The 25,313-nt window shown below is 51.0% G+C and overlaps 2 protein-coding genes across 2 annotated transcripts; both read right to left on the bottom strand.

Annotated features, from left to right (window-relative positions):
• Nucleotides 1–10,541: 10,541 nt before the first annotated feature.
• TGME49_314650 (hypothetical protein) lies at nucleotides 10,542–14,301 on the bottom strand (the record flags this gene model as incomplete). Its single annotated transcript, XM_018782829.1, has 4 exons — nucleotides 13,335–14,301; nucleotides 12,767–12,906; nucleotides 11,947–11,989; nucleotides 10,542–10,575 (listed from the first exon to the last, which is right to left on the bottom strand). Exons 1-4 carry the CDS (start codon nucleotides 13,685–13,687, stop codon nucleotides 10,542–10,544), a joined length of 570 nt encoding a protein of 189 aa, XP_018634663.1. The 5' UTR covers nucleotides 13,688–14,301.
• A 3,407-nt stretch (nucleotides 14,302–17,708) lies between these two features.
• On the bottom strand, nucleotides 17,709–24,511 carry TGME49_314660 (TPRX1 protein). Its single transcript, XM_002364615.2, has 6 exons — nucleotides 24,113–24,511; nucleotides 23,757–23,768; nucleotides 23,241–23,255; nucleotides 22,531–22,542; nucleotides 20,279–20,287; nucleotides 17,709–19,680 (listed from the first exon to the last, which is right to left on the bottom strand). Exons 1-6 carry the CDS (start codon nucleotides 24,203–24,205, stop codon nucleotides 18,604–18,606), a joined length of 1,218 nt encoding a protein of 405 aa, XP_002364656.2. The 5' UTR covers nucleotides 24,206–24,511; the 3' UTR covers nucleotides 17,709–18,603.
• Between the last annotated feature and the right edge of the window lie 802 nt (nucleotides 24,512–25,313).

The raw sequence follows: 25,313 nt of genomic DNA, 5'->3' as shown, positions 1-25,313 counted from the left end.
TCAGAGCGGCTCCTCGCCTGAACGAGTTCGCCAAATCTAGACGAAGGGTAAACGTCCATTGACCTGTGCGGGAGGCACTACGCGGCACTACACTGGTGTAGGGACTGTTTCCACCTGACCTCTCTAGAAGCAACTGATCAGTGTGATGCAAGCTCATCCTGAGCACAATAGCCAAATTGCTTACCAAAGCCGCCTGCAGTTCACAAGCCAAGATAAAACACACAATTCCAGCGTCTGGGAAAGCATTTTATTATTTTGGAATTGCAGCAGCACATTCGTCACGTGCGGCCACTCTAAACCCTACACCGGCTCTGCGCCGAGCTTGTTTGCCTGTTTTCTGAGTTCAGAGTAGCCCCCCATATCCCCAAATCCTTGCCGTTTATCTACGGCATCAACAACATCCAGCCTCCCCCTTTGAGGCTTGACGCCGTGGTGTGCAACGGTACTCTTGGCACATTGAGTCTTTGTCCCGCACCAGAAATCTATCTGCAATCGTACATATACATACATTGCTACACAAATACAGACCACGTACATGCAGATGAGTTGTCTAGCTATACAGGCTTCATGGAAGTCTCCTCGCCCCAGCCGTTCGAAAGATTTCTGCTGGGTGGACTGCTTTCGGGCCGAAAGCAGTTCTCGCTTCCAGCAGCTAGGACACACACTTGCAATGCCGGCCGCTCATCACGATGAGCAATTTCAACTGCGAAGAAGGTCGGTACCACTGCATCAAAGAATCACCCGTATCGTGGACGTAGCAGCAGTGCCGCCCTGATGGAGGTCCTTCGCATCCGTCTCGTGTTCCCTTCCATAAGTGTTAACTGAAAACCATTTGCAGAGGCACACGCTATATCTCGTAATTGGTCAGTCGTAACAGGCAGTTGGCACGACGAACTAGGTTAAATTCGATGGACAGCTTGAGCATTCAACTGGTGAGGCGCGTGATAGCATTCTCTTCGACCTCCAACTCCATGCTTTGTAATCAATGTATGTGATGACGCAAACCACAGAATTAGCGTGTAGACATCTCCCTCCAGGTTCCATTCGCTTTTGTGGCCCAAAAAGGCGACACATCCCCAGAAGGAGCCACGCAGGAGAAACGGACAAGACAAGATCTCCCTCGCCTTGCGTGTGTCCGCTGCGCAACACAGGTCACCTGACGTCGGTACACCCCAGACGATAGAATCTCTTGTCGGAGCTATGCCCAGGAACGGGACCTCAGCAAAGGACACTCACCGCCTTTGTAATCGTTGAGGGTACCCCGAATCCATGAGCTTCCCATTAAGAAGCCGCCCACTCGCCTGATGTTCTTGTCTGATCGATGGATATTCCCTCTGCAGCTAATCACTGCACTGTTCACAAACTCTGTTTTCGTACTCATGCTAGAAATCGTCGGTGTACGCAAGACGCTGTGAGAGCTGCCCCGACACAAGGGTCAGTCGGGGTTCATCAGAGTGATTTCACATTTATGTTTTCAGTCTGCTTGAATCCAGACAACACACACATAAGCACATATCGCCACCGTGACCAACTCGTCCTAACGGAGAAGCCAAAGCAGTGTGCCATCATTAACTTGGAAGACACAAGAGCCGCTACACCATGATGGAGAGCCGTCGGCTGCAACTGTTTTTGCCTGGCGTGCTCTTCCCTTGTCAAGGAAGGCTTAGATCAGTGGCCTTAATTCATATGGATGCGTGTGACTCCCGTGTCGGCAGGGCAACTGTTATTCCACTTACAGACTGGGAAAAACAATGCACAAATGAGAAGCAGGGGCAACTTCACTGTCGCCAAACCCCTCATACGTGTGAGGCCATGCTCTTAATTGTGGCTCATCGTGAACAAGCGCCTCATTCCGTTGACAGATGGGCACGAAAAGAGTCGGTCACGACGAGGCCTCATTTAATATCCCCGAGCGCCAGAGCCTGTTCGTGCTCACAGGCCACAGAGACCCAAAACCACGAACAAGGATATGTGTATCGGCTTGCTGTTAGAGTGGTTGTATTAGATGATATGGTAGCTGCATGGAACACGCGGGGAGAAAAAGCGTTCACGACAAGGTCTCCGTGCACAGCCACTGCAAACGATTTGTATCTAGTTAATTCGAAGACCTCTCTACACACTTGCCCCAGAGTTTGTGTCGTTGCTCGACCAACCTCCTGGCCAGGTGCCCACCATTCCCCTCCAGCTTCTGAGCTTGTGTTCCCGTATAACCGGTGCGTTTCGTGTTGTCTACGAACTAAGGTTTCCTATCATCTTGTGCAATGAACTTCCAAAAACCAAGTTCTGCCCCAGCCGACCACTTACGACGACTCAACCAGTTCGCCACTACGACCGGACGAAAGCTTGCAGCGGCTCTTATTATGTAGGCGCACAAGGTTGGACCCTGCATCCGACAAAAAATACTACGTCGGTCCAACAAAGCCAAGCAAACTCACCGCTCCGAGAACCTGACGATAAACAAAAACAGAGGATTGGAGATGTCCCCCATGCTGTTCAGGCGTCCTTCACAACCGTACAATTTCAAACAACAGCTCCATCGACAACCCGGCGCCGTACTCCATGTTCTGCGAGGAGAGAGTTTCACATCTCTACCGGTTTTGGCCTAGTCGTGTGCATGAGCATGCACTGGTATACATGCACGGCTGCCTACTCTTCCCCCGCGGGAGCAAACTCCAGTCTCCACAAACAAGCACACCACGAGCATGAAATGGCAATGCTCCGTCCATCGTTGTGTCTTCTCGCGCGATGCGCAGTCCGTTTCAGGTGGAGGAAATCCGAAGTCCATGGTTGTACGCCCACGAATATGCGTTCTGCGTGTTTTCACAAAAAAGCGTTCAGCGGTCCGATAGCTACTACGACCGACACTGACAAAGCATATGCATGTGGCAATTTTTCGATTGTACCACGCATTCACACTGACGCATCCAGTGTTGTTAACTCAACTGCACGACCATAAAACATGGACATCAATACGCACCCACGATATGTACAGCTATATCGATATCAATATGCATATATATATATATATATGAAGGCCACGTTTCTCTCGAGTTTCCCTTCCCCAAGAAAGGCGGAGTTCATTTCTCCGCCGGCAAATCTCATTTGTGCGGCAGGCCACCCATTCGCAAACAGCTGCTTTACTTACGACCTTATACAAGCTCTTCGGAATACAAAAACAACTAAAGGAAAGGGGATGTGATGGTTTTCTGGCATGCTCGGAAGCGGCACCAGTTGCGGCATACACATAACGTTTGCTCCCACGGAAATAATCCCGCGGACAACCATAAGCTACGATGTAAGCGAGCTCTTTGCAGGTGTGATATCTCGCATCATGAATCACGACGACGGCGACCACTGGACCGGCGAAAAATCTGTCCATTCGCCCTCGCCACATATTGAAGGACACGAGGACGCCCGCAGCCCACAAACGGTAATGCAACGCAGAACAGATCTACATGTGCATACGACCAGAAAGATAGACAGCTTCGTGCAAGCGAACAAACCCATCAGTTCACCCTATTTTCCAAAGCGAACCACTCTCAAATGAAGAGGCAGGGACCCGAGAATCGATGCACTGTGTGCCCTTCCTCCACATGGTTTTCTTCCGCAAACCGTCATGCTCGTCGGCTGGCCAATACAGCACCCCACAGATCTACAACTTACGAGTTCGCTGTCCTGTGGGCAAGGTGCAGGAAAAACGAAACTCCGCAGCATGTGAGAAATGTCTGCATGGCTCAAGGAATGGGTGAGTTCCACAGCAACCCTGTTTCATCCACTTGATCTCTATGCGCGCCGCCAAGAAACAACATCATACGGAAGCCGAGAGAGACGTTAGAACACTCTGTGGTGCAGAGAGCCTCCCACTTGATCGCATATGTCTACGTACCTCTCTCACACACATCACGCGTCCGCACACATGTTCGCTCGATTCTCCAGTGTCGCTCTCATCAATCAGAGGAAACTCGAACAAAACGTGTTTTTGCACTCCCCCTGCCACCCGACAGAGGCGCCGCATTACCTGATCGTGCATCCCATTCGCTGATGCTCGCTCCTTTCTGTTAGTCCTGTCCTGAGAAATAATCGCGGTATGTTTTCTCTCCAACACCCACATGTGACGTAAGTAAAGGAAACGAGGCTCAACCCCAGCGTCGGGGCTATTCGAACAAAAACCGACTCAGCACACATCACGAGGATGTGGTGAAACTTGAGGCAGACTGGAGGCAAACAGTCCGGCAATTTTCCGAAAAGAACATCGCGACCTGGAACCAACTCTTGAGCAAAGCTAGCTTCGGACCCCGCCAACGAAAATGGAACTGCCTAGTTGCCGTCGAAAAACGGATGACCGCAATAGCGGATCTGTCTTCGCCCTTGGGAGACGAGAGAACAGCGGAACACCCAATTCCGTGTTTCTGGCAAACAAAGGGGTCTGCGCCGCTAGCTGTACGCGTTTTGTGTCCTCTCTAACACTCACTTCACCGGACACATCCGCCTGAAAGAAAGCGTCGCACAGACAAACAAATCGAATTCGCATACTGATGAATCACAAACAGGCACACCGACTCCATTCCCCCAAGGACAGAAGCCATATAGAGTATCTCCTCCGCAAGCTCTTCGGCTTGACAACTGTACCTTTGGCAGTGACCTAAAGTCGGGCGCCTCACAAAGGGAAAATCACCCTTTCAGAAGTTGCAGGCTGACGACAACTGCTCCACACTAGACAGCCAGTACATTTGCCCCGAATGTAACCCATTCACGCACTAGGGCCTGGGAAAAAACCAGGGGGAGATCCACAATGCAGAGAGCATCAGTGGGTAACCAGCCAGCGCGCTGTCTCTGATGGGGCAGCAGCTAGCAATGCGTCTTCAATGCCCAAGGCGGCTGGCAGAAGACAACGTACCGATGAAAAAATCTGAGAACAAGTACAAACCAAAGAAATCACGAACCACAACATGGAACGAGGGACGCCGGGATGGACCAGCCCTGACAAATCCTTTTGGACTACTCGACCTCCTGAATATACGCATCCTCCTTCCTATACATTATCTCCTAGCATAAGCATGTTGCTTCTTTCTCAACCCGGTATGGATTTCTGTATGCGTGCCCGGCACCAGCCCTTCCACCTGATGCGCCCGGCGTATCACGGGTGGCAACGGACGAAGAACAGACACAGAGAGGAGAGGGCAACTACGACAGCTCCTGCCAGAATGAGATGGCGTTTTTGTGCACGCTGGCGTTACCTTTTCAACACGTAGAGGACAGACTCGTGCAACTCCACAGCCCACAGCAAAACACGCAAAAGGCAAGTCGACTCTTCTATAGAGTAATGCAAGTCAAACAAACGCCCAACAGCGACCTCGAGTCACTCAGTTACTGGGCAAATGTCCACTGAAAAAGACTCATGCGGAACCGAATGTCACGTGTGTGACCTACGGTGACCGTTAGAGGCAACCACCTCCCTTCCCCACTTTTTCGGAGGCCAACGCATGTACGCGCCCTCGCCGCTACCCGACTGCACTAGTGCTTCTAACCGCCACCATATGGGTCGTCCCAAACAAAGAGAGAGGCTCACTGGACAGGGCAGTACACGCCTCGGAATGACGGCAGTGGCTCAAGACTCGCCCGCAGATGAACAATGAAGCACTCAAGCTCGTGAAGACTATCCAATGTTGCCAATCTTATTTGAGCCTTTTCGTACTAGCCCAATCGGGAACGCGCTCTTGGTCACTCCACGAAACTGGATATGTCACTGAAGAACCGCACCCACGGCCCTGCCGCCGACGGCCTCATACTCACGTCTTCTAACTGCATTGATGCACAGCCACAAAAAGGACCATGTGAATGAGCATCCCTCAATAACCTGACAGTCGCTTCGGGTCAAGCCTAAGCGCTCTCCAGAGGAATGTCACTTGCCACAAAGCCTGATAAGCAGCACACGCAGGTGAACACAACAGGTTCACGTGCACCTCACAAACGCCGGCTGCGTCGAGCCAAAACAAGTTCACGCTCCCTGAGCAACGCTGGAGACTCGGTTACTCGACACGCTAGTACAAGGTGGACATGAGTGCGTCACGAGGGGGGGCCCGCACTAAGAACATAAAGATCATAGCTAGACCATTGTAATTATCACATTGTAAGTAGATATTGTCTCTGTACAAATGATCCGATACCACACTAGTTTTCTTTTCCCTAGTCCGCAAAAGATCAGTCTCCCTTTCTCCTGTCTTTCGCGGAGTCTCACGACTGCTGAAAACCTCGCCGCTGTCGGACTGCTCCCGCGCTCCCGGCCATTGCCATAGCAATCGCCCCGAACACGGACAGCAAAGACACCCGAGAAGACACCAGAGGCCTAGGAGCGCCGCCAGTATCTCGCGGCTCGCGAGCATATGCAAAACGCAGAAGTCAACCTGGTGGAGGTTCTCCCATGCTGTCATTCCTTTATGACGGCACTGCGTATGAGCCAACTCGACAAAGTGTCCCTTGTTGACTCACGAAACACCACGTACCGATGAAAAACAACAACAAGGAGCATGCCATTCACGATTCCACACGCACTTTCTCCTCCTGCATGAATGGACATCGGCAAAAAGCATGAAGTGAGTCAACAATTCTCAAACATCCGACAATGTTTCTAGTAACTAAACCACTGTGCAGCTTAAGGCCTACTTGTACGAAAGCCTGACAAACAGAACAACAGAATCACACCACCGATGCGTCCAACAGCACAGCATACCCGCTCCAGAACGAATCAGATACCTACCTCCTAGGTATCGCTTCACCTTCGTCTGCTCAGCAAGCAGGTACCAAGTGCACATGACAGCCCCCGACATGTACCATACGAGGGTAACATCCTTCGGTCAATACACACCAATTAATATACGTTTCCCGTGGCGTTTGAGGTTCGCCAGCGCTGTCGATTTTGTTTGGCGCTTGCATGCGACCCCACCGGACAGCGACCACATGGTTTCCTTATGACACGGAAGAAAATGTCTGGGAAGAATCGCACCCGCGGCAATGCTATCGGTGATTCGGCGCTCACCTCCTTTTCCTGCACGAATGGACAGTGACAAACATAACGATATGAATGTGAAAATTTCAATAAACGCATATCAGTTTCCTGCGACTGCCGTGCTACCCGCGGAACCAACGTACTTGCTTGAGCATCTGACGAACAGTAAGTTCAGGCGAGCTCACAACACTCAAGTTAACCTCGCCAACGCCGGCGGCTTCCACGCCGAATCTGATAAATGCCTTCGTGGCATCAGTTGACCTTCTGTTGCTCGGCAAACAACTATGAAGTGGACACAAGCGCACCTGTTTCCTACCGGACGAGCTTGACTTTCAGTCTTCCGTAGACTCATGAATCTGCCGTACAAATATAAATATCCGCGACGGAGGCGTCTGCGGTTTTAAACGATCACCAGCCCCCTCCGTCTACTGCTTCGCCACATATCCGGCTGTCTCGGTTCATGGCGTGCCCCGGATATATCTCACTAAAGTTGCGGTGACTATCGCAATAGCCAGGACAACGCCAGTAGCAACTGCCACCTTACGGATTTTGTCGAAAGAGAAACGGGATTGAAGACATGGGTGAAGCCACCAGAAAACACACCTCTTCTACACACAGCGAGAAGAGGTGCTGCTGCGAAACGGATGCTTTAAGGCATACTAAGACGGCGTACGACAGCCAAAAAATACGTCGAGCTCCCAGCGCACGCCAACTCACACCACAGATGTAATGTAATTTGCAATTTCCATGTACAGCCTCCACAGCCGCGAGCACCATTTCGTCATACTCAGATGCTCATGTAGGTTGGCATTACCGATTACTGGTCTCCTGATGTGTGTCTTGGCATTTGTGAACACGGCACTTCGGCGACAAACCAGAGCACGTCCACAGACCGTCAGCATGGTGTGGTGCCGGGATCGTTATGCCATCACGAACTCATTACTGCTCGTTTGTGTCAGTCTATGTGGTCATAAACGCATATTTAATGTTGCCGCCATGGTGTCATTTACTTTCTTTTTGTCCTGCAAGAGAATGCAGCACCCGCACACGATGCAGCAATTGCTTTCTGGTGCATTCCTGAGGACTACGTTTTTGTCCCAGCAAATGCTGAAAAAACTCGACGTCAGGAAAACGTTATGAAAAACGATGGCTCTCATTGTCCCGCCCCTTCCATTGAATAAAAACGTTCTAGGACGTTAACGACAGAAGCGGGTGCAAGAGAGTCCGAGCGATGCTCTATGAAACACCATTCTCCGCGAAATCGACATGGACGACTGATCCATCGGGTCAAGGTTAAACGCTATAATCAAAAGGGTGACGTGCTAGTGACGAACATGCAAGTGTTCAGGTCACGAGGCCACAACAGAGCACGGACATAGATAGCTCCACTACGAGCTGCGTTGTTCAAACCGCACGCGTGTATCTAGCATTACAGTTGATTGTCCATATTTCAGTCTCCACGCTTTTGTCTGCTAGAGTAATCGCTCGTCATCCCTACTCGTTGTCATGCACCGATAGTCCTGTGTCTAATGTATGGCCTGCCCCATGCTAAAGAAGGGACGGAGTCATGAAGCTGAACGCTCTCTGTCTACCATGTTTTCTATCACTGTATGGCTCTGCCCTGCCTACGTAGTGTCGTAACATCTGAGAGACTTGTGAAATCTCCTTTTGAGGTCTCTGTGACCCTCGTACGCTAATCCTCTGCACTCTAGGTATCCCCCTCTAGCTACGGTCCATACCAAGATTTACCTATTTAGTCACCCAGATGTGTGTGAAGTCAGGCCAGTGCTTCCGTATGTCCACATACTCCTGCAAAGCCCCGTCTGCCTATAGGTAGCTTTGTCTCCTTCCACTGCCCCGTTCGTTAAGTTCCACCACCTGCACATATTGTTGCCCTGAAACATATAAATGTTATCTTTACATATAAGCATCATCCCTTCCTATTTTTCGTCATCGTATACACTTACGAATGTGCCCGCGCCCATACACTAACAGCCAGACTGATTGCGTCACCTGCATTACAGCGTAGCTAGGCTGCAGTAAGCCGCAACGTTATGCAGACATCTGTCACGCCCCTGGAGAATGACGTTTTACCTCTTCAAGCAGTCTCCTCCTCCTCGGCGGCTTACCATTGTTTTGACCGGAACTTCAACCTGAGTACAAACAAATCTCACACGTAGACACAGACGCATTCAAATACGACACAAACGCCATCGTCGTGCCGATCAGTGGACAACAGCAAGCACGGGCGAACCTCTCACAGTGGTGTTGAACGATGACATAAGTTGCGTCCCTCGTTTGGACATGTCGGAGGTTCGCTGTCTCTCCAAGAAAGATAGCTGTATGCGCCTTTACGTGGCGCTTCCCATCTCTGAATCATCTCGCACCTCTTCACGTCAGCCACAACCACCGTTCATACCAATTTCTCGAGCTGCATGCCCCTTCCTTATCCAGCGCTCCGGGTGAAGAGCAGAATCAGTAAAGCACCTGCCACAGACAAAAAGTATCACGCGAGGTCGAGCAACACGTTTCTCGAGAGTCAGCTTCCTATGATAATAGCCGAAATGCCAGTTTTCCTCAGTGGTCTAACGAAGAGGATATACAAATCTCTTCAGCACCCCCCGTGACATTTTCTGGCGCTCACAGCATCCGAAACATGGTTCAGCCTCGAGTGGCAACTGGCACTTCGGGCGTTGAAAGTGGCAGCTTTACCGTCTCTGGCCGTGTATCCTAAGGTAAATCATATACGGCAGACAAAGGGGACGGGGAAAGGGGACTGCAGAAGCAGTGAGAAGTCTGTGGCAACGCCCACGTGGTTCAAGTTCAGCGTTTGTCAGATACAAACCGGCAAGCAGATATCGACCATAAATTCTGTGGCTATGTGAAAGGCGCGAAACACGACGCGCGTCTGAACTGAGAAGCACCCCGGAGGCTGAGTCTTGTGAAAGTGCGTAGGGTGGACGGATAAGCATTCAGGGACAAACCAATGCTTCTGTACTGGACGCGCGCAGATGTCCCCTGAGGGACATTCTGCCGCTGCCCGCTTCTGACTGCGTCCCGAGCAGACACAGCAGTGAGAGTAGATCAATGAAGTCGAACGCAGCCTCCACGTTAAGACTCCAAATAACACAATCACGTCTGCTGCGTTAAGTCGACCATCGCGCCAGGTTGTTTTCCTAGCATTTCAAAAACCAGGACAACTCACGATTGTGGAACTTCTCTGCAGAGAAATCAACGCGTGTTGCGTTCTCGCTCCCTCAACAAGACATCACGGGAACGGTTGTTGCCTTGGGTATTCAAGTTACGACGAATTTGGTAAAGCTCTGCATACGAAAATGACTGCAAGAGTACAAGTGAGATAATACAAACGTCCACAGATTTCGAATGCACATGCTTAGGGACACATGCGTTGTGGTGCACCTGTACACTAAGTGCCTTTGCGAATTAGAAGAAAGTCAACCGCAAAAACAGATGGATACAGCGCCACCCAATGTCTTGCACGCGTTTCACGAAGACATGAAACACACTTTCCGCTTCAAAATATATATCTCACTTCCTGGTTGCCGGACCTACAAACATAGTCACCCAGGGGAAATAGCAGATACGCGCTTATGAAAATTCTTTTGACGGAGAGCGTTAACGCCCCGAACCTCAGGCAGAAGTGATGTCACCAGACGCACGCCACCCCCGCTGATACTCATTGACCAGCCTAGAAATTCACCACGCACAAAGAAACGCGTCTTCCGAAACAAAACCACGAGCAAGTGGTTGATATTGTTGAATAGCGAGAGGATCAGGCAAACAGAGAGGGCGAAACGCGTTGGCGGAGGATTTGCCACCGAGCCTAACACCTCCTCTTTCACATGAGAAAATAAACGTCGAGGTAAGCAGGCGAACCAAAGCAAGCAAGACGGACGCATATTCACGTATCTTCGTGGACACTAGTACTGGCACCACTTATGTCGAAGTAGTTTATGTTTCTGTACGGGTACTGAAGAAAATAGGTTTGCGAAATGGTGGCACAGAGTCTCACAGCAAGTAAACGAATGTCTTAGCGACATGCAAGCATCTAGCAAGTGCTTTTCCTAATGAACGTCCCTCATCTGTGAACGCGCAAGTGCATGGATTGTAAAAACACAATTCTCTCACATACGTACATGGCTTGCACGTTTTGATTTGCGTGTCATCAGGTTAAGACTAACTTCGCGTCCCCATGCTCGCTGGAACAATTTCGAGGTTCAGTGAGACTGAATTCACTGAGCGCCGGGTGCAAATGACAGAATCCGCTGCAGTAATATGCAGTGTGGCACGAACATATCACTCGGGGAAGATACCTCTGTCTCGGATGCTGGATAACTGGGATCACATTTGCTGCAGAGTAGGGCGCGGCGAGAAACCTCTGCTACACAATTAGCTTCCAGCCGTCCGAGGTAACTTCGCATGTGTACCCGATGCACGCCTGCGTTCTGGTAATGATGTGCATCCCACTCGCAAATACATACAAAACTTGAACACAAAACACAGCAAAGATATCGATGTAAGTGTCCGCGTTCAGTCATTTGTATACACCGATATACCCAGGTGGGCATCCGAGGGTATACGTGCACGTTCCTGTCAGCTTCAGGTAAAGCGCCGTCCGTTGATTTACAGAGATATATGCATCTTCGAAACGCAACATGGAAGTTGTTTCTCTGCTCTGACAGCTCCCAACAACATTTCCCTCACCACTGAATGCGGATAACAATGTCATGGCGGCACCGTCGATCGTTCAAGTGGATCGGGTATTGCGTGTGGAAGGAGTCATCGACTGCACATTTTCAGACTCAGGAGAAGAAAGGCTGTGTGGGACACCCAGAAGCAGACCTTCCTTTCACATCAAATTCAACAACACCATGCACCAATGTTTTCTTTCAATCTACACCTGCTACACGCCTCCTTACTCTTCCTCTTCTGCGTCAGGAACCATACGTCCGTCTTCATCACCTGCAAAACACAGGGTTAGACAGATACGCAACGCTTTGATGAGAAGGCAGATGTCATCGTTTATCACTGTCTCAAAAAATAGGACAAGCCTCGGCTAATTGCATGTCTCTCGGTCTCCCCTCTGCCCTGGAGCACGTGGCTGGCGACGTCGACTAGGTTGCCTGTCTATGGGTGGAACCGAGCCTCGTAGTCGGCTTCTTCGACGTCCAAAACACAGTGGTCACATTTCATTTTCGCGAGAAAGGCGACAGACGCAATTCCACAGGGATGGATAGTAGCTGATTCACTTCATTCTCAGCTGTTCATTTACACGTGCGGACGGATGAGCAAATGTACGGCCTATTGCTCAGTTCGTCAGACCTTAGGCATGAGCGTTATCCCAAAGATTTACCATCCACCTTGTCGGGGACCCTACGTGTTAATCTATGGCCTGTTTGCCCCATGAGGTTGTATTTGCATTCTATCTCCATGCTGACACCCTCTGCATTTTGTGTTTGTGAATGTGTGTATTCTCGGTCTCTGGTGTGGCAACTCTAGCAACAAATGGGATGGCCTCTCTAGAGTTGAAATGCTAGCGTGTTATCACAGAACACCCTTGTTAACAACGAAGGTTCTGTCCGAGCGTCACTCCTACGGTTCTTGAAACACCAGAAAGGATGCTCGTTAAAAAGCTACCGTAACTGTGTTATGCAGCAAGGAGGTTTAGATCTGGCCAGTTTCTGCTTCCTCATGGGGCCTGCTGTCAGGTCCCCCCTCTGAATGTATTTTTTCCTTTACCTGCTGTTTCACCTTCTTCCTCGAAGAATTTATAGCATCCGTAACCAAGAGCGATAATAGGGATCGCAGCCAGGAAAAATCTCGCGAGCATCATCCTTTTTGCGGCAACACTGCGTTGTCTAAGTGACGAGCCCAGAGATCTGATGCATGGCACATAAGACAAATAGCTTTATTCATTCTCGAGACAAGAACGGACAGATGTGGTCTCCCTCAGCAGCAACAAGCGGAAGGACTCAGTATTCGCAGACCCTCGTGGCAAGCTGTCCCTGTGTTACCCTACACGTGCAGAACATTTTCGAAAGAATTGTGCTTTCAACAGAGGCCGTGAAGAAACGTGGTTGCTTGCTTCCTGGCTTCCCGCCGCCGAATCGGCCACCCTTCGGTAGCTGCCTCTGGCGCCTCTGCCTCTGTCTGTCGGTCGCTGATACTCGCAAATATTCCTTGAGTGGATACGAACCAGTTAGAGAATTTCAGAGGTTCCCCCAGCTCGTCGCTGCCACATTTTGAGCGTGATTCACAGGAGGCCGAAGCCGTTGTGAAAGCCCCTGCCTTCTTAGTGCGCCCGTACCTGGTTCTACGTCTGATTGCTGGCGGTTGTTCGCTTTGTGCTTGGGTGTCCACGCCGTCGGTTTCTGATTCCGTTCCGTGCTCTGGCGTTTGTGTCTGTTCCGCTGCTGAAGCAAAAAGGAATTGCGGTACCCCAGAGTTGGTCCACTGAGGGTGGGCCGGGTGATGAAACGGCCATCGAAAGGCGACCGGCGCTTCTGGTGACAGAAGCAGCAGCATACAAACGACGACGGTGCATGGCGTAATCCCTCTGAAACGCCTGTTTGAAACAAACTTGGGTGTCCAAGACAACATTCGACATCCCGCGAAGTCGGTGGCTAAATGACACTGGGAATTCAACCTCACAATCGCCATGGCTAGATCACCGCTCCACGTGAGAGGAGAGGAGCAGGATCTGGAATATGAAAGCTCCTACAGCGTAACAATGGAAAAAGTCAGTGCGTGAATGGTCACGAAAAAGGACGGGAACCCCGGCGGACGGATGTCACGGCTCAAGTGCTGAACCGCTTGCTGTGATCAAAAAACCTGAATCACCATTGCCGGACGTGCACGTCCGGGATTTGTCTCGATTTTTAGAGGCAAAAATCGGGAAGACTAACTCAATTCGGTGCAAACATTTGCTGCTGATGCCCGAGTCGTTCGTGTCTACGTAGCAGTCGAGGCTGGGAGATGCACGACGCCCCTTGTATGCTGAAATTAACCCTGCGAAAGTTCCCTAATCTCGTAACCGCGTCGTTGCCCCGCTATCAACACAGGTGAACCGAGAGTATAAAGACATGCAGCGGTTTCACCGTCGGGTAAACGATCAGGTACAGCGTCGCTGCTTTTCACAGTCCTTGAATCACCCAAGATCGACGTCGAGAGCGCCTGAAGAAGACGATGTGGCATGTGCGGCTGGTTCCAAGGCTAGACGTAAAACAGCTTAGCTCAAAGCGCTGCATTTTCCCGGGGGTTGTGGCACCTCATTGAGACCTCTTTGCACTTAGCACGAAAAAAACCAGCTGACTGTTCCTTTATCAAATCAAATATCCCGTCACGTGTGTCGAGCTAGCACCGTAAGTCACGTCGGGGGGGGGGGGGCAGTTATGTAATGCCAGAGGAAGGGTCCCATGGCGTGCAAGTGGACTACGCGAAAACGCGCGGCATGTTGCAGTGGTGTAGGAACAAAAACTCCACAGAGAATTCTTCACCAGTGACGGACTAATACAAACGCCCCGATACCAGACGTCTCCTGAAGGTAAACAAAGTATAATTTTAGCCGGAAGTCCGGAATATTCAGCCCGAGGTGCGCATGCGCCAAGGCCAACTCCCAGTGTAAAAAAGCTAAAGGCAGAAACGCTCTCTTGTCGCTGCACCGCTGTGCTTCTCTTGAGCACAGGAGACCACCGACTGCTCGCTAACGGCTTACAAAATTTCAGCCGGTACACTGCCTCATTACCTCAACACTATGAGGCCCGACGGATGTACCATCACTATAGGTGTCAAACAATGGCTTTTGTCAATCAGCACTACACATTGCCTGTTGCCGGTGGTGAAGTCAGCCTTCACATATTCAAACAACAAGCATCCTTGTTTTTTCGGGAAGTGAACCTTTACCAACAGGGAACAGGTGTGGCTGTTGCCTTTCGCCATTGGCTCAGTTGTCCAAATGCTCTCGATGGGGCCAGGATTTGTGCTGTGCAGACACCCGCACTGGTGCCTCATCATGAAGGTACATTGGTCGTACCAGATATGCTGGGACACGACATAGTTGTTACTAGCGAAGATGTGACCACTTCAGAAGTTATTGCTTCGTGAATAGCAAAGAGCAAATGTGTGTTCTGCTTCCAAAAGCGGTGGCAACATAGTGCCTCACCCGCAGTGCACTATGTCGCGACCTTTTCAAATCAGTGTCAGCTGTGGAGCTCATAATCCTAATGCTGTCCATTGAAATAAGAGAGAATCAGCTTCCGGGTCAGCTTCCGGAACGATTGCGAGTTTCAGCTCAGAAAGCTGAACAATGTCTCTGCACTGGTGACGACGGGCTGGCGTTAGCGCTGTCTTACGCTGTTTCTTCCGCTTTTTGCGGATGCCAGGCCTTTGCTCTCATTGGGACAATATTTATAGCCGTCGTTATCGGTGCTTCTGCAGAAGTGAAAAAGGAGGGATCTCTTACATCAGCCCTACTTCTTCTATAAAAAAAAGTCGATGCTTTCCAAACAAAAGATAAAACAGTGAGCCGTATACCCTCATATTCTCCGATCGCAGCGAGAAACCAAGTGCCCTACCGTGTTAAAGGATATCATTCTTTAGAAAAGCAATGTTGATTTGGAATAGATGATGAACAACCATGACACAAGCGTGGTCGGCCCCCGGTACTCTCACAGGAGAAGAAGACACTGCAGTGTCACTTGATCCGTCAGAAGCAAGTTCAAAGTTCACGGTGTGTATTTTCGCGTGTTGGCGGGTGCCTTCACACTTCGTGTGTGGAATTTCAGAGTAGAACGAGTCGCTGAATGAGTCTCCTGCCCATCACCCTGCCACTGGCAAAAGACGAAGAGCACATTATTGGAGATCCCGTGGAGGTGACACACAGGAGAACATACCGATAGAAGACACGCAGCCACCATACTTGTGTCTGACGGCCGATGGCTGGCCATATGATCAAGGACAACTGGACAGAACCTGTAGTGATGCGCAAAGATATGGGCCGTACTTTTGATGGCGGGCGACGCTGGCAGACTGACATGTACCGGGATGCGTCACGCCGTCTTAAGTGTCGCTTTTCGGGATGACTGCCGCTTCAGAGCTCCTCTGTCAGACCGTAACTGAGACCTGAGTATCTGAATGTATACGGGTGTGGCAGTTGCTTTATCTTTGAAAGAAGAGCTGCTCAAACCGAATGTTGTCAAAAGAGCACTGTCGTTGTGCACACTGGTGTGGAACCCAAGTGTCACTTTTCTACGGTCCTCCTAGTTTTTCGTGCAGCAGTTCGTCCCCAAGGTGACGCGGCTGCGGTACGGCGTGGCTCGCAAAGAAAGTGGCCCCTCTCACCAGCTCTTCTGCACATCATAGAACACCTCGTGAAAGGCCACATCAACCAAAAAGCACTGGCGGACAAAAATACAGAAACTACTTTCATTTGTTCCATGGTGATGGAAAACTACAGCAAAAAATTTCATTTGTTCAATAATGAGGCTCGTTCACTGACCAGCCCCTGAAAAATGTTACTGGGGTTTGGAGCTCTCCACAGTCGTATCGAAAGAGCTGTCATCTTTAGCGAGTCCTTTAATGAGTTACACTCTAGCAACCACAATGTGAAAGCGTGGCCACCATTGACGAATGGCGTATGAAACTCTCGCATCCCCTCCGACTTGCTAGTTATCTTTCAGATGAGGGGAAAAGATCTCATTTTAACGCAAGGTCTGCTCTGACAGTAACGCCGGAAGCTACGGCACAAGTAAGAGAGACTACGTACCAGCATACAGGGCCGAAATGATAGTGCATAATCCGGTAGGTCGAAAAAGGTGACCTATTATACTAGATTTACGTCAATGGGCTCAGCGAATAAAGTTTTCCTTCGCGTCTAACTAGCGTGTTGTCAGTAGATTCTAGCCGTTGTGGTCTTCGTCAGCCAGGACACTCCGTGGGTACTTCCCAGATAACCGAAACGGCACACGAGAATGGTCAGCGAGTGCCGATTTGCCGCGGACATCCGCACCCTTCTCAGCTAGCCTCCACTGATACTTCCCCGGAATAATGCAGTTAAGAACGGTTTTGCTCCTCAAGGGACGGATTCTAAGCCACGTCGTCAGAGGCCGTGGCCACCAGAGCGCTGAAACCCAACCACATATGCCACCGTCAGCCATTTTATAAGTGTCACTGGAGCTTGCCTTTCTGTCGAGAGGCGACGAACACTCACTTCGACGCGTAGCAGCGATGTGATCAGCAGTAGGGATCCCGTAGTCATATTATGTTTCTCAGCACAGGTGTAGTGCCTAGGTTACAATGCAGCACGGATGCGTTCCTCCTCGCCTGTTGGCATGCTGAAACTGCCGTAGTACGAATTAGACGAGCCTCGTGCAGCTAAGTGTATGTGTTCGAGCAACAGAGATGAGTGCCATGAATATGACGGAGAGACGGTGCTGGCTGTCGATACGTTATATTCAGTAGTGGTAGCATCTAATGCGTCGAAAGACCAAAGCCTAGCAAAAGCCTGTGTCGTTTCACTTGGTTCATAGAACAAGGTTTCCGGAAAGGGTCTGTCTGAGGATGCGATCTTCGGTCACTAAAGTTATGTTGCAGGCTTCAAGTTGGAACTCATTTGTGTTGGCATTTGATGACGATCAATCCTGCCTTTTCTGCATGACACTGTGAAACCAGGACCACATCAATGATAAATGTAACATGTGGAACGCCCTTTTCGTTATAGTATTCAATGCAACAATTGAGTCCGGTGGAACACCGCTAGCATTTCACCAAAATGGAAGGCAGCTTGGCTGTCCCACGGACATCACGGGACGCGAGACCCCACACAAATGTGTCTCGCGCAATATGAGCACGCCGTGTCATTTGTGCGAGCGTCTTCCATATACCATTTCCAGTCAAACATGTAGTGGTCGATACGATAGACGAATGAGTCGACAAAATGAATCGTTCTGTCCGTCGAAGGGCAGAAGCGGTTACGGGAAGGTAGTGTGCAGCAAAACGAGACCGGTACGGACAATGTATCGCATGAAATTCCCTGTCACATGAAGTACTCTATGCATCGTCATATCTGGTCTCACTGAAGCTGCCGTCACTAGTACAAAGCAATCAGCCACCCTGTTCACGATCAGAGGGTTTCGAGCTCATGGATGGGTCATGTTCTGCATGACGCATGGCCTGTCAAAGTTGAGAATCTGTGTGTTGGTGAAGATGATTTCTCAGTGCCTCTTCTTATCAACGTCTCCGCCTCCCCGCCCCCCTTGCCGCTTTTCAACATTGCCGATATGCCTCTCGTTTTGTTTTGGTCGACCCACTAAGCGAACCACAACCAGGCGGACGCAGAGCACTCGGATGCACGTTGCACTTTATTCGCCTTTGAAGGCGCCAGCAGCGCCAGTTTAAGGAGAAGCAGTAGTAGTGTGGGGATCCCCAGCACGAACAGATTGGGGGGCGGCATCAGAATGCTGGGAAGCGGCATCAGCAGCCGGTTTGGGAGTGACATCTGGAGTAGGTTTGCGAGCGGCACCAGAAGAACCTTGGCGAGCGGCATCACGATCAGGACTGGAAGCGGAACAAGAAGCACCTTAGGGGGCGGCAGCAGGGGCAGCCTGGGCGCCGGCACCAGGAGCAGGCTGGGCGCCGGCACCAGGAGCAGGCTGGGCGCTGGCACCAGGAGCAGGCTTGGGAGCCATGCCAGGCAGAGGCTGGGCAGCAGCACCAGGAACAGGCTTGGAACCCATGCCAGGCAGAGGCTGGGCAGCAGCACCAGGAACAGGCTTGGAACCCATGCCAGGCAGAGGCTGGGCAGCAGCACCAGGAACAGGCTTGGAACCCATGCCAGGCAGAGGCTGGGCAGCAGCACCAGGAACAGGCTTGGAACCCATGCCAGGCAGAGGCTGGGCAGCAGCACCAGGAACAGGCTTGGAACCCATGCCAGGCAGAGGCTGGGCAGCAGCACCAGGAACAGGCTTGGAACCCATGCCAGGCAGAGGCTGGGCAGCAGCACCAGGAATAGGCTTGGGAGCCATAGCAGGTCGCTGATCGGAAGCAGGACCAGGAGCATGCTGGGGATTGGTTCCAGGAGCATGCTGGGGAATGGCTCCAGGAGCATGCTGGGGAATGGCTCCAGGAGCATGCTGGGGAATGGCTCCAGGAGCTTGCTGGGGAATGGCTCCAGGAGCTTGCTGGGGAATGGTTCCAGGAGCATGCTGGGGAATGGTTCCAGGAGCATGCTGGGGAATGGTTCCAGGAGCATGCTCGGGAGCGGCACCAGGAGCATACGGAGCAGGAGAACCAGGAACGTACTGGGGAGCAAAACCAAGACCACTCTGGGTATCCGGATCAGAAGCTGTCGGAGCAGCAGGAGAAGAGGTTTTGGGAGCGTCAACTCGGGTAGGCTCTGGAGAGGCAGGAGGAGCAGGCTCCGGAGAGGCAGACGGCGCATGCTCAGGAGAGGCACAAGCCGCACAGTCGGTAGCCGGAACAGGAGACTGGCGAGCGGCAAGAGAATAATTACGGAGATCGCGATAAGGACGAGGCGCCAGCTCGGGATATGGATTCCAGGTATAAACAGGACGAGCTACAGCTTGGGAAAGTTCTTGCTGAGTGAGGTACTTGGCGTCCCGCATTTTTCGGAGGTGTGTGAACAGCGCCGCCGATAGCTGATAATACAAAAGGAAACATGATCACAGTCACACAATCAAAGGAAAATTCGTACTAAGACGAAGGCAACGCATGCCCTCTCGGTTAGGGCTATAAGGTGACCAGTTTCCTGATGGAGGCTAGCCGCTTGCTGGTATGTTACACTGAAATACGACAAGGTTTTATATTGGCCTAATGAGATCACTACTAGGTAGTAACCCAGGGTTGTGCAATCTGGTGCGTGTCCACCTCAAGTGAGCACACCTACCGCACGGCACACACATCGTATTGCCCTCTTGGCAATCCGCGGTGTGTTGGGTGCCTCGACAAGTCTGCATACTCTACAGGCTGCCGCTAACCTGCCAAGCACGAATGCCTACACCTGACACACGGTGATCCAGGTATCGGCTCAGTTCTAAGGCATGAGTCTCCATCAGAGCGGCTCCTCGCCTGACACGAGTTCGCCAAATCTAGACGAAGGGTAAACGTCTAGTGACCTGTGCGGGAGGCACTACGCGGCACTACACTGGTGTAGGGACTGTTTCCACCTGACCTCTCTAGAAGCAACTGATCAGTGTGATGCAAGCTCATCCTGAGCACAATAGCCAAATTGCTTACCAAAGCCGCCTGCAGTTCACAAGCCAAGATAAAACACACAATTCCAGCGTCTGGGAAAGCATTTTATTATTTTGGAATTGCAGCAGCACATTCGTCACGTGCGGCCACTCTAAACCCTACACCGGCTCTGCGCCGAGCTTGTTTGCCTGTTTTCTGAGTTCAGAGTAGCCCCCCATATCCCCAAATCGCTGCCGTTTATCTACGGCATCAACAACATCCAGCCTCCCCCCTTGAGGCTTGACGCCGTGGTGTGCAACGGTACTCTTGGCACATTGAGTCTTTGTCCCGCACCAGAAATCTATCTGCAATCGTACATATACATACATTGCTACACAAATACAGACCACGTACATGCAGATGAGTTGTCTAGCTATACAGGCTTCATGGAAGTCTCCTCGCCCCAGCCGTTCGAAAGATTTCTGCTGGGTGGACTGCTTTCGGGCCGAAAGCAGTTCTCGCTTCCAGCAGCTAGGACACACACTTGCAATGCCGGCCGCTCATCACGATGAGCAATTTCAACTGCGAAGAAGGTCGGTACCACTGCATCAAAGAATCACCCGTATCGTGGACGTAGCAGCAGTGCCGCCCTGATGGAGGTCCTTCGCATCCGTCTCGTGTTCCCTTCCATAAGTGTTAATTGAAAACCATTTGCAGAGGCACATGCTATATCTCGTAATTGGTCAGTCGTAACAGGCAGTTGGCACGACGAACTAGGTTAAATTCGATGGACAGCTTGAGCATTCAACTGGTGAGGCGCGTGATAGCATTCTCTTCGACCTCCAACTCCATGCTTTGTAATCAATGTATGTGATGACGCAAACCACAGAATTAGCGTGTAGACATCTCCCTCCAGGTTCCATTCGCTTTTGTGGCCCAAAAAGGCGACACATCCCCAGAAGGAGCCACGCAGGAGAAACGGACAAGACAAGATCTCCCTCGCCTTGCGTGTGTCCGCTGCGCAACACAGGTCACCTGACGTCGGTACACCCCAGACGATAGAATCTCTTGTCGGAGCTATGCCCAGGAACGGGACCTCAGCAAAGGACACTCACCGCCTTTGTAATCGTTGAGGGTACCCCGAATCCATGAGCTTCCCATTAAGAAGCCGCCCACTCGCCTGATGTTCTTGTCTGATCGATGGATATTCCCTCTGCAGCTAATCACTGCACTGTTCACAAACTCTGTTTTCGTACTCATGCTAGAAATCGTCGGTGTACGCAAGACGCTGTGAGAGCTGCCCCGACACAAGGGTCAGTCGGGGTTCATCAGAGTGATTTCACATTTATGTTTTCAGTCTGCTTGAATCCAGACAACACACACATAAGCACATATCGCCACCGTGACCAACTCGTCCTAACGGAGAAGCCAAAGCAGTGTGCCATCATTAACTTGGAAGACACAAGAGCCGCTACACCATGATGGAGAGCCGTCGGCTGCAACTGTTTTTGCCTGGCGTGCTCTTCCCTTGTCAAGGAAGGCTTAGATCAGTGGCCTTAATTCATATGGATGCGTGTGACTCCCGTGTCGGCAGGGCAACTGTTATTCCACTTACAGACTGGGAAAAACAATGCACAAATGAGAAGCAGGGGCAACTTCACTGTCGCCAAACCCCTCATACGTGTGAGGCCATGCTCTTAATTGTGGCTCATCGTGAACAAGCGCCTCATTCCGTTGACAGATGGGCACGAAAAGAGTCGGTCACGACGAGGCCTCATTTAATATCCCCGAGCGCCAGAGCCTGTTCGTGCTCACAGGCCACAGAGACCCAAAACCACGAACAAGGATATGTGTATCGGCTTGCTGTTAGAGTGGTTGTATTAGATGATATGGTAGCTGCATGGAACACGCGGGGAGAAAAAGCGTTCACGACAAGGTCTCCGTGCACAGCCACTGCAAACGATTTGTATCTAGTTAATTCGAAGACCTCTCTACACACTTGCCCCAGAGTTTGTGTCGTTGCTCGACCAACCTCCTGGCCAGGTGCCCACCATTCCCCTCCAGCTTCTGAGCTTGTGTTCCGTATAAACCGGTGCGTTTCGTGTATGTCTACGAACTAAGGTTTCCTATCATCTTGTGCAATGAACTTCCAAAAACCAAGTTCTGCCCCAGCCGACCAAAAACGACGACTCAACCAGTTCGCCACTACGACCGGACGAAAGCTTGCAGCGGCTCTTATTATGTAGGCGCACAAGGTTGGACCCTGCATCCGACAAAAAATACTACGTCGGTCCAACAAAGCCAAGCAAACTCACCGCTCCGAGAACCTGACGATAAACAAAAACAGAGGATTGGAGATGTCCCCCATGCTGTTCAGGCGTCCTTCACAACCGTACAATTTCAAACAACAGCTCCATCGACAACCCGGCGCCGTACTCCATGTTCTGCGAGGAGAGAGTTTCACATCTCTACCGGTTTTGGCCTAGTCGTGTGCATGAGCATGCACTGGTATACATGCACGGCTGCCTACTCTTCCCCCGCGGGAGCAAACTCCAGTCTCCACAAACAAGCACACCACGAGCATGAAATGGCAATGCTCCGTCCATCGTTGTGTCTTCTCGCGCGATGCGCAGTCCGTTTCAGGTGGAGGAAATCCGAAGTCCATGGTTGTACGCCCACGAATATGCGTTCTGCGTGTTTTCACAAAAAAGCGTTCAGCGGTCCGATAGCTACTACGACCGACACTGACAAAGCATATGCATGTGGCAATTTTTCGATTGTACCACGCATTCACACTGACGCATCCAGTGTTGTTAACTCAACTGCACGACCATAAAACATGGACATCAATACGCACCCACGATATGTACAGCTATATCGATATCAATATGCATATATATATATATATATGAAGGCCACGTTTCTCTCGAGTTTCCCTTCCCCAAGAAAGGCGGAGTTCATTTCTCCGCCGGCAAATCTCATTTGTGCGGCAGGCCACCCATTCGCAAACAGCTGCTTTACTTACGACCTTATACAAGCTCTTCGGAATACAAAAACAACTAAAGGAAAGGGGATGTGATGGTTTTCTGGCATGCTCGGAAGCGGCACCAGTTGCGGCATACACATAACGTTTGCTCCCACGGAAATAATCCCGCGGACAACCATAAGCTACGATGTAAGCGAGCTCTTTGCAGGTGTGATATCTCGCATCATGAATCACGACGACGGCGACCACTGGACCAGCGAAAAATCTGTCCATTCGCCCTCGCCACATATTGAAGGACACGAGGACGCCCGCAGCCCACAAAAGGTAATGCAACGCAGAACAGATCTACATGTGCATACGACCAGAAAGATAGACAGCTTCGTGCAAGCGACAAACCCATCAGTTCACCCTATTTTCCAAGCGGACCACTCTCAAATGAGGAGGCAGGGACCCGAGAATCGATGCACTGTGTGCCCTTCCTCCACATGGTTCTCTTCCGCAAACCGTCATGCTCGTCGGCTGGCCAATACAGCACCCCACAGATCTACAACTTACGAGTTCGCTGTCCTGTGGGCAAGGTGCAGGAAAAACGAAACTACCGCAGCATGTGAGAAATGTCTGCATGGCTCAAGGAATGGGTGAGTTCCACAGCAACCCTGTTTCATCCACTTGATCTCTATGCGCGCCGCCAAGAAACAACATCATACGGAAGCCGAGAGAGACGTTAGAACACTCTGTGGTGCAGAGAGCCTCCCACTTGATCGCATATGTCTACGTACCTCTCTCACACACATCACGCGTCCGCACACATGTTCGCTCGATTCTCCAGTGTCGCTCTCATCAATCAGAGGAAACTCGAACAAAACGTGTTTTTGCACTCCCCCTGCCACCCGACAGAGGCGCCGCATTACCTGATCGTGCATCCCATTCGCTGATGCTCGCTCCTTTCTGTTAGTCCTGCCCTGAGAAATAATCGCGGTGTGTTTTCTCTCCAACACCCACATGTGACGTAAGTAAAGGAAACGAGGCTCAACCCCAGCGTCGGGGCTATTCGAACAAAAACCGACTCAGCACACATCACGAGGATGTGGTGAAACTTGAGGCAGACTGGAGGCAAACAGTCCGGCAATTTTCCGAAAAGAACATCGCGACCTGGAACCAACTCTTGAGCAAAGCTTGCTTCGGACCCCGCCAACGAAAATGGAACTGCCTAGTTGCCGTCGAAAAACGGATGACCGCAATAGCGGATCTGTCTTCGCCCTTGGGAGACGAGAGAACAGCGGAACACCCAATTCCGTGTTTCTGGCAAACAAAGGGGTCTGCGCCGCTAGCTGTACGCGTTTTGTGTCCTCTCTAACACTCACTTCACCGGACACATCCGCCTGAAAGAAAGCGTCGCACAGACAAACAAATCGAATTCGCATACTGATGAATCACAAACAGGCACACCGACTCCATTCCCCCAAGGACAGAAGCCATATAGAGTATCTCCTCCGCAAGCTCTTCGGCTTGACAACTGTACCTTTGGCAGTGACCTAAAGTCGGGCGCCTCACAAAGGGAAAATCACCCTTTCAGAAGTTGCAGACTGACGACAACTGCTCCACACTAGACAGCCAGTACATTTGCCCCGAATGTAACCCATTCACGCACTAGGGCCTGGGAAAAAACCAGGGGGAGATCCACAATGCAGAGAGCATCAGTGGGTAACCAGCCAGCGCGCTGTCTCTGATGGGGCAGCAGCTAGCAATGCGTCTTCAATGCCCAAGGCGGCTGGCAGAAGACAACGTACCGATGAAAAAATACTGAGAACAAGTACAAACCAAAGAAATCACGAACCACAACATGGAACGAGGGACGCCGGGATGGACCAGCCCTGACAATCCTTTTGGACTACTCGACCTCCTGAATATACGCATCCTCCTTCCTATACATTATCTCCTAGCATAAGCATGTTGCTTCTTTCTCAACCCGGTATGGATTTCTGTATGCGTGCCCGGCACCAGCCCTTCCACCTGATGCGCCCGGCGTATCACGGGTGGCAACGGACGAAGAACAGACACAGAGAGGAGAGGGCAACTACGACAGCTCCTGCCAGAATGAGATGGCGTTTT

The sequence above is a fragment of the Toxoplasma gondii genome (genome assembly GCF_000006565.2).
Source record: "Toxoplasma gondii ME49 unplaced genomic scaffold asmbl.1889, whole genome shotgun sequence".
In the NCBI taxonomy this organism is placed as follows: Eukaryota; Apicomplexa; class Conoidasida; order Eucoccidiorida; family Sarcocystidae; genus Toxoplasma; species Toxoplasma gondii.
Note: the sequence above shows the minus strand (reverse complement) of the source record. Positions and strands in the feature narration are given on the sequence as shown.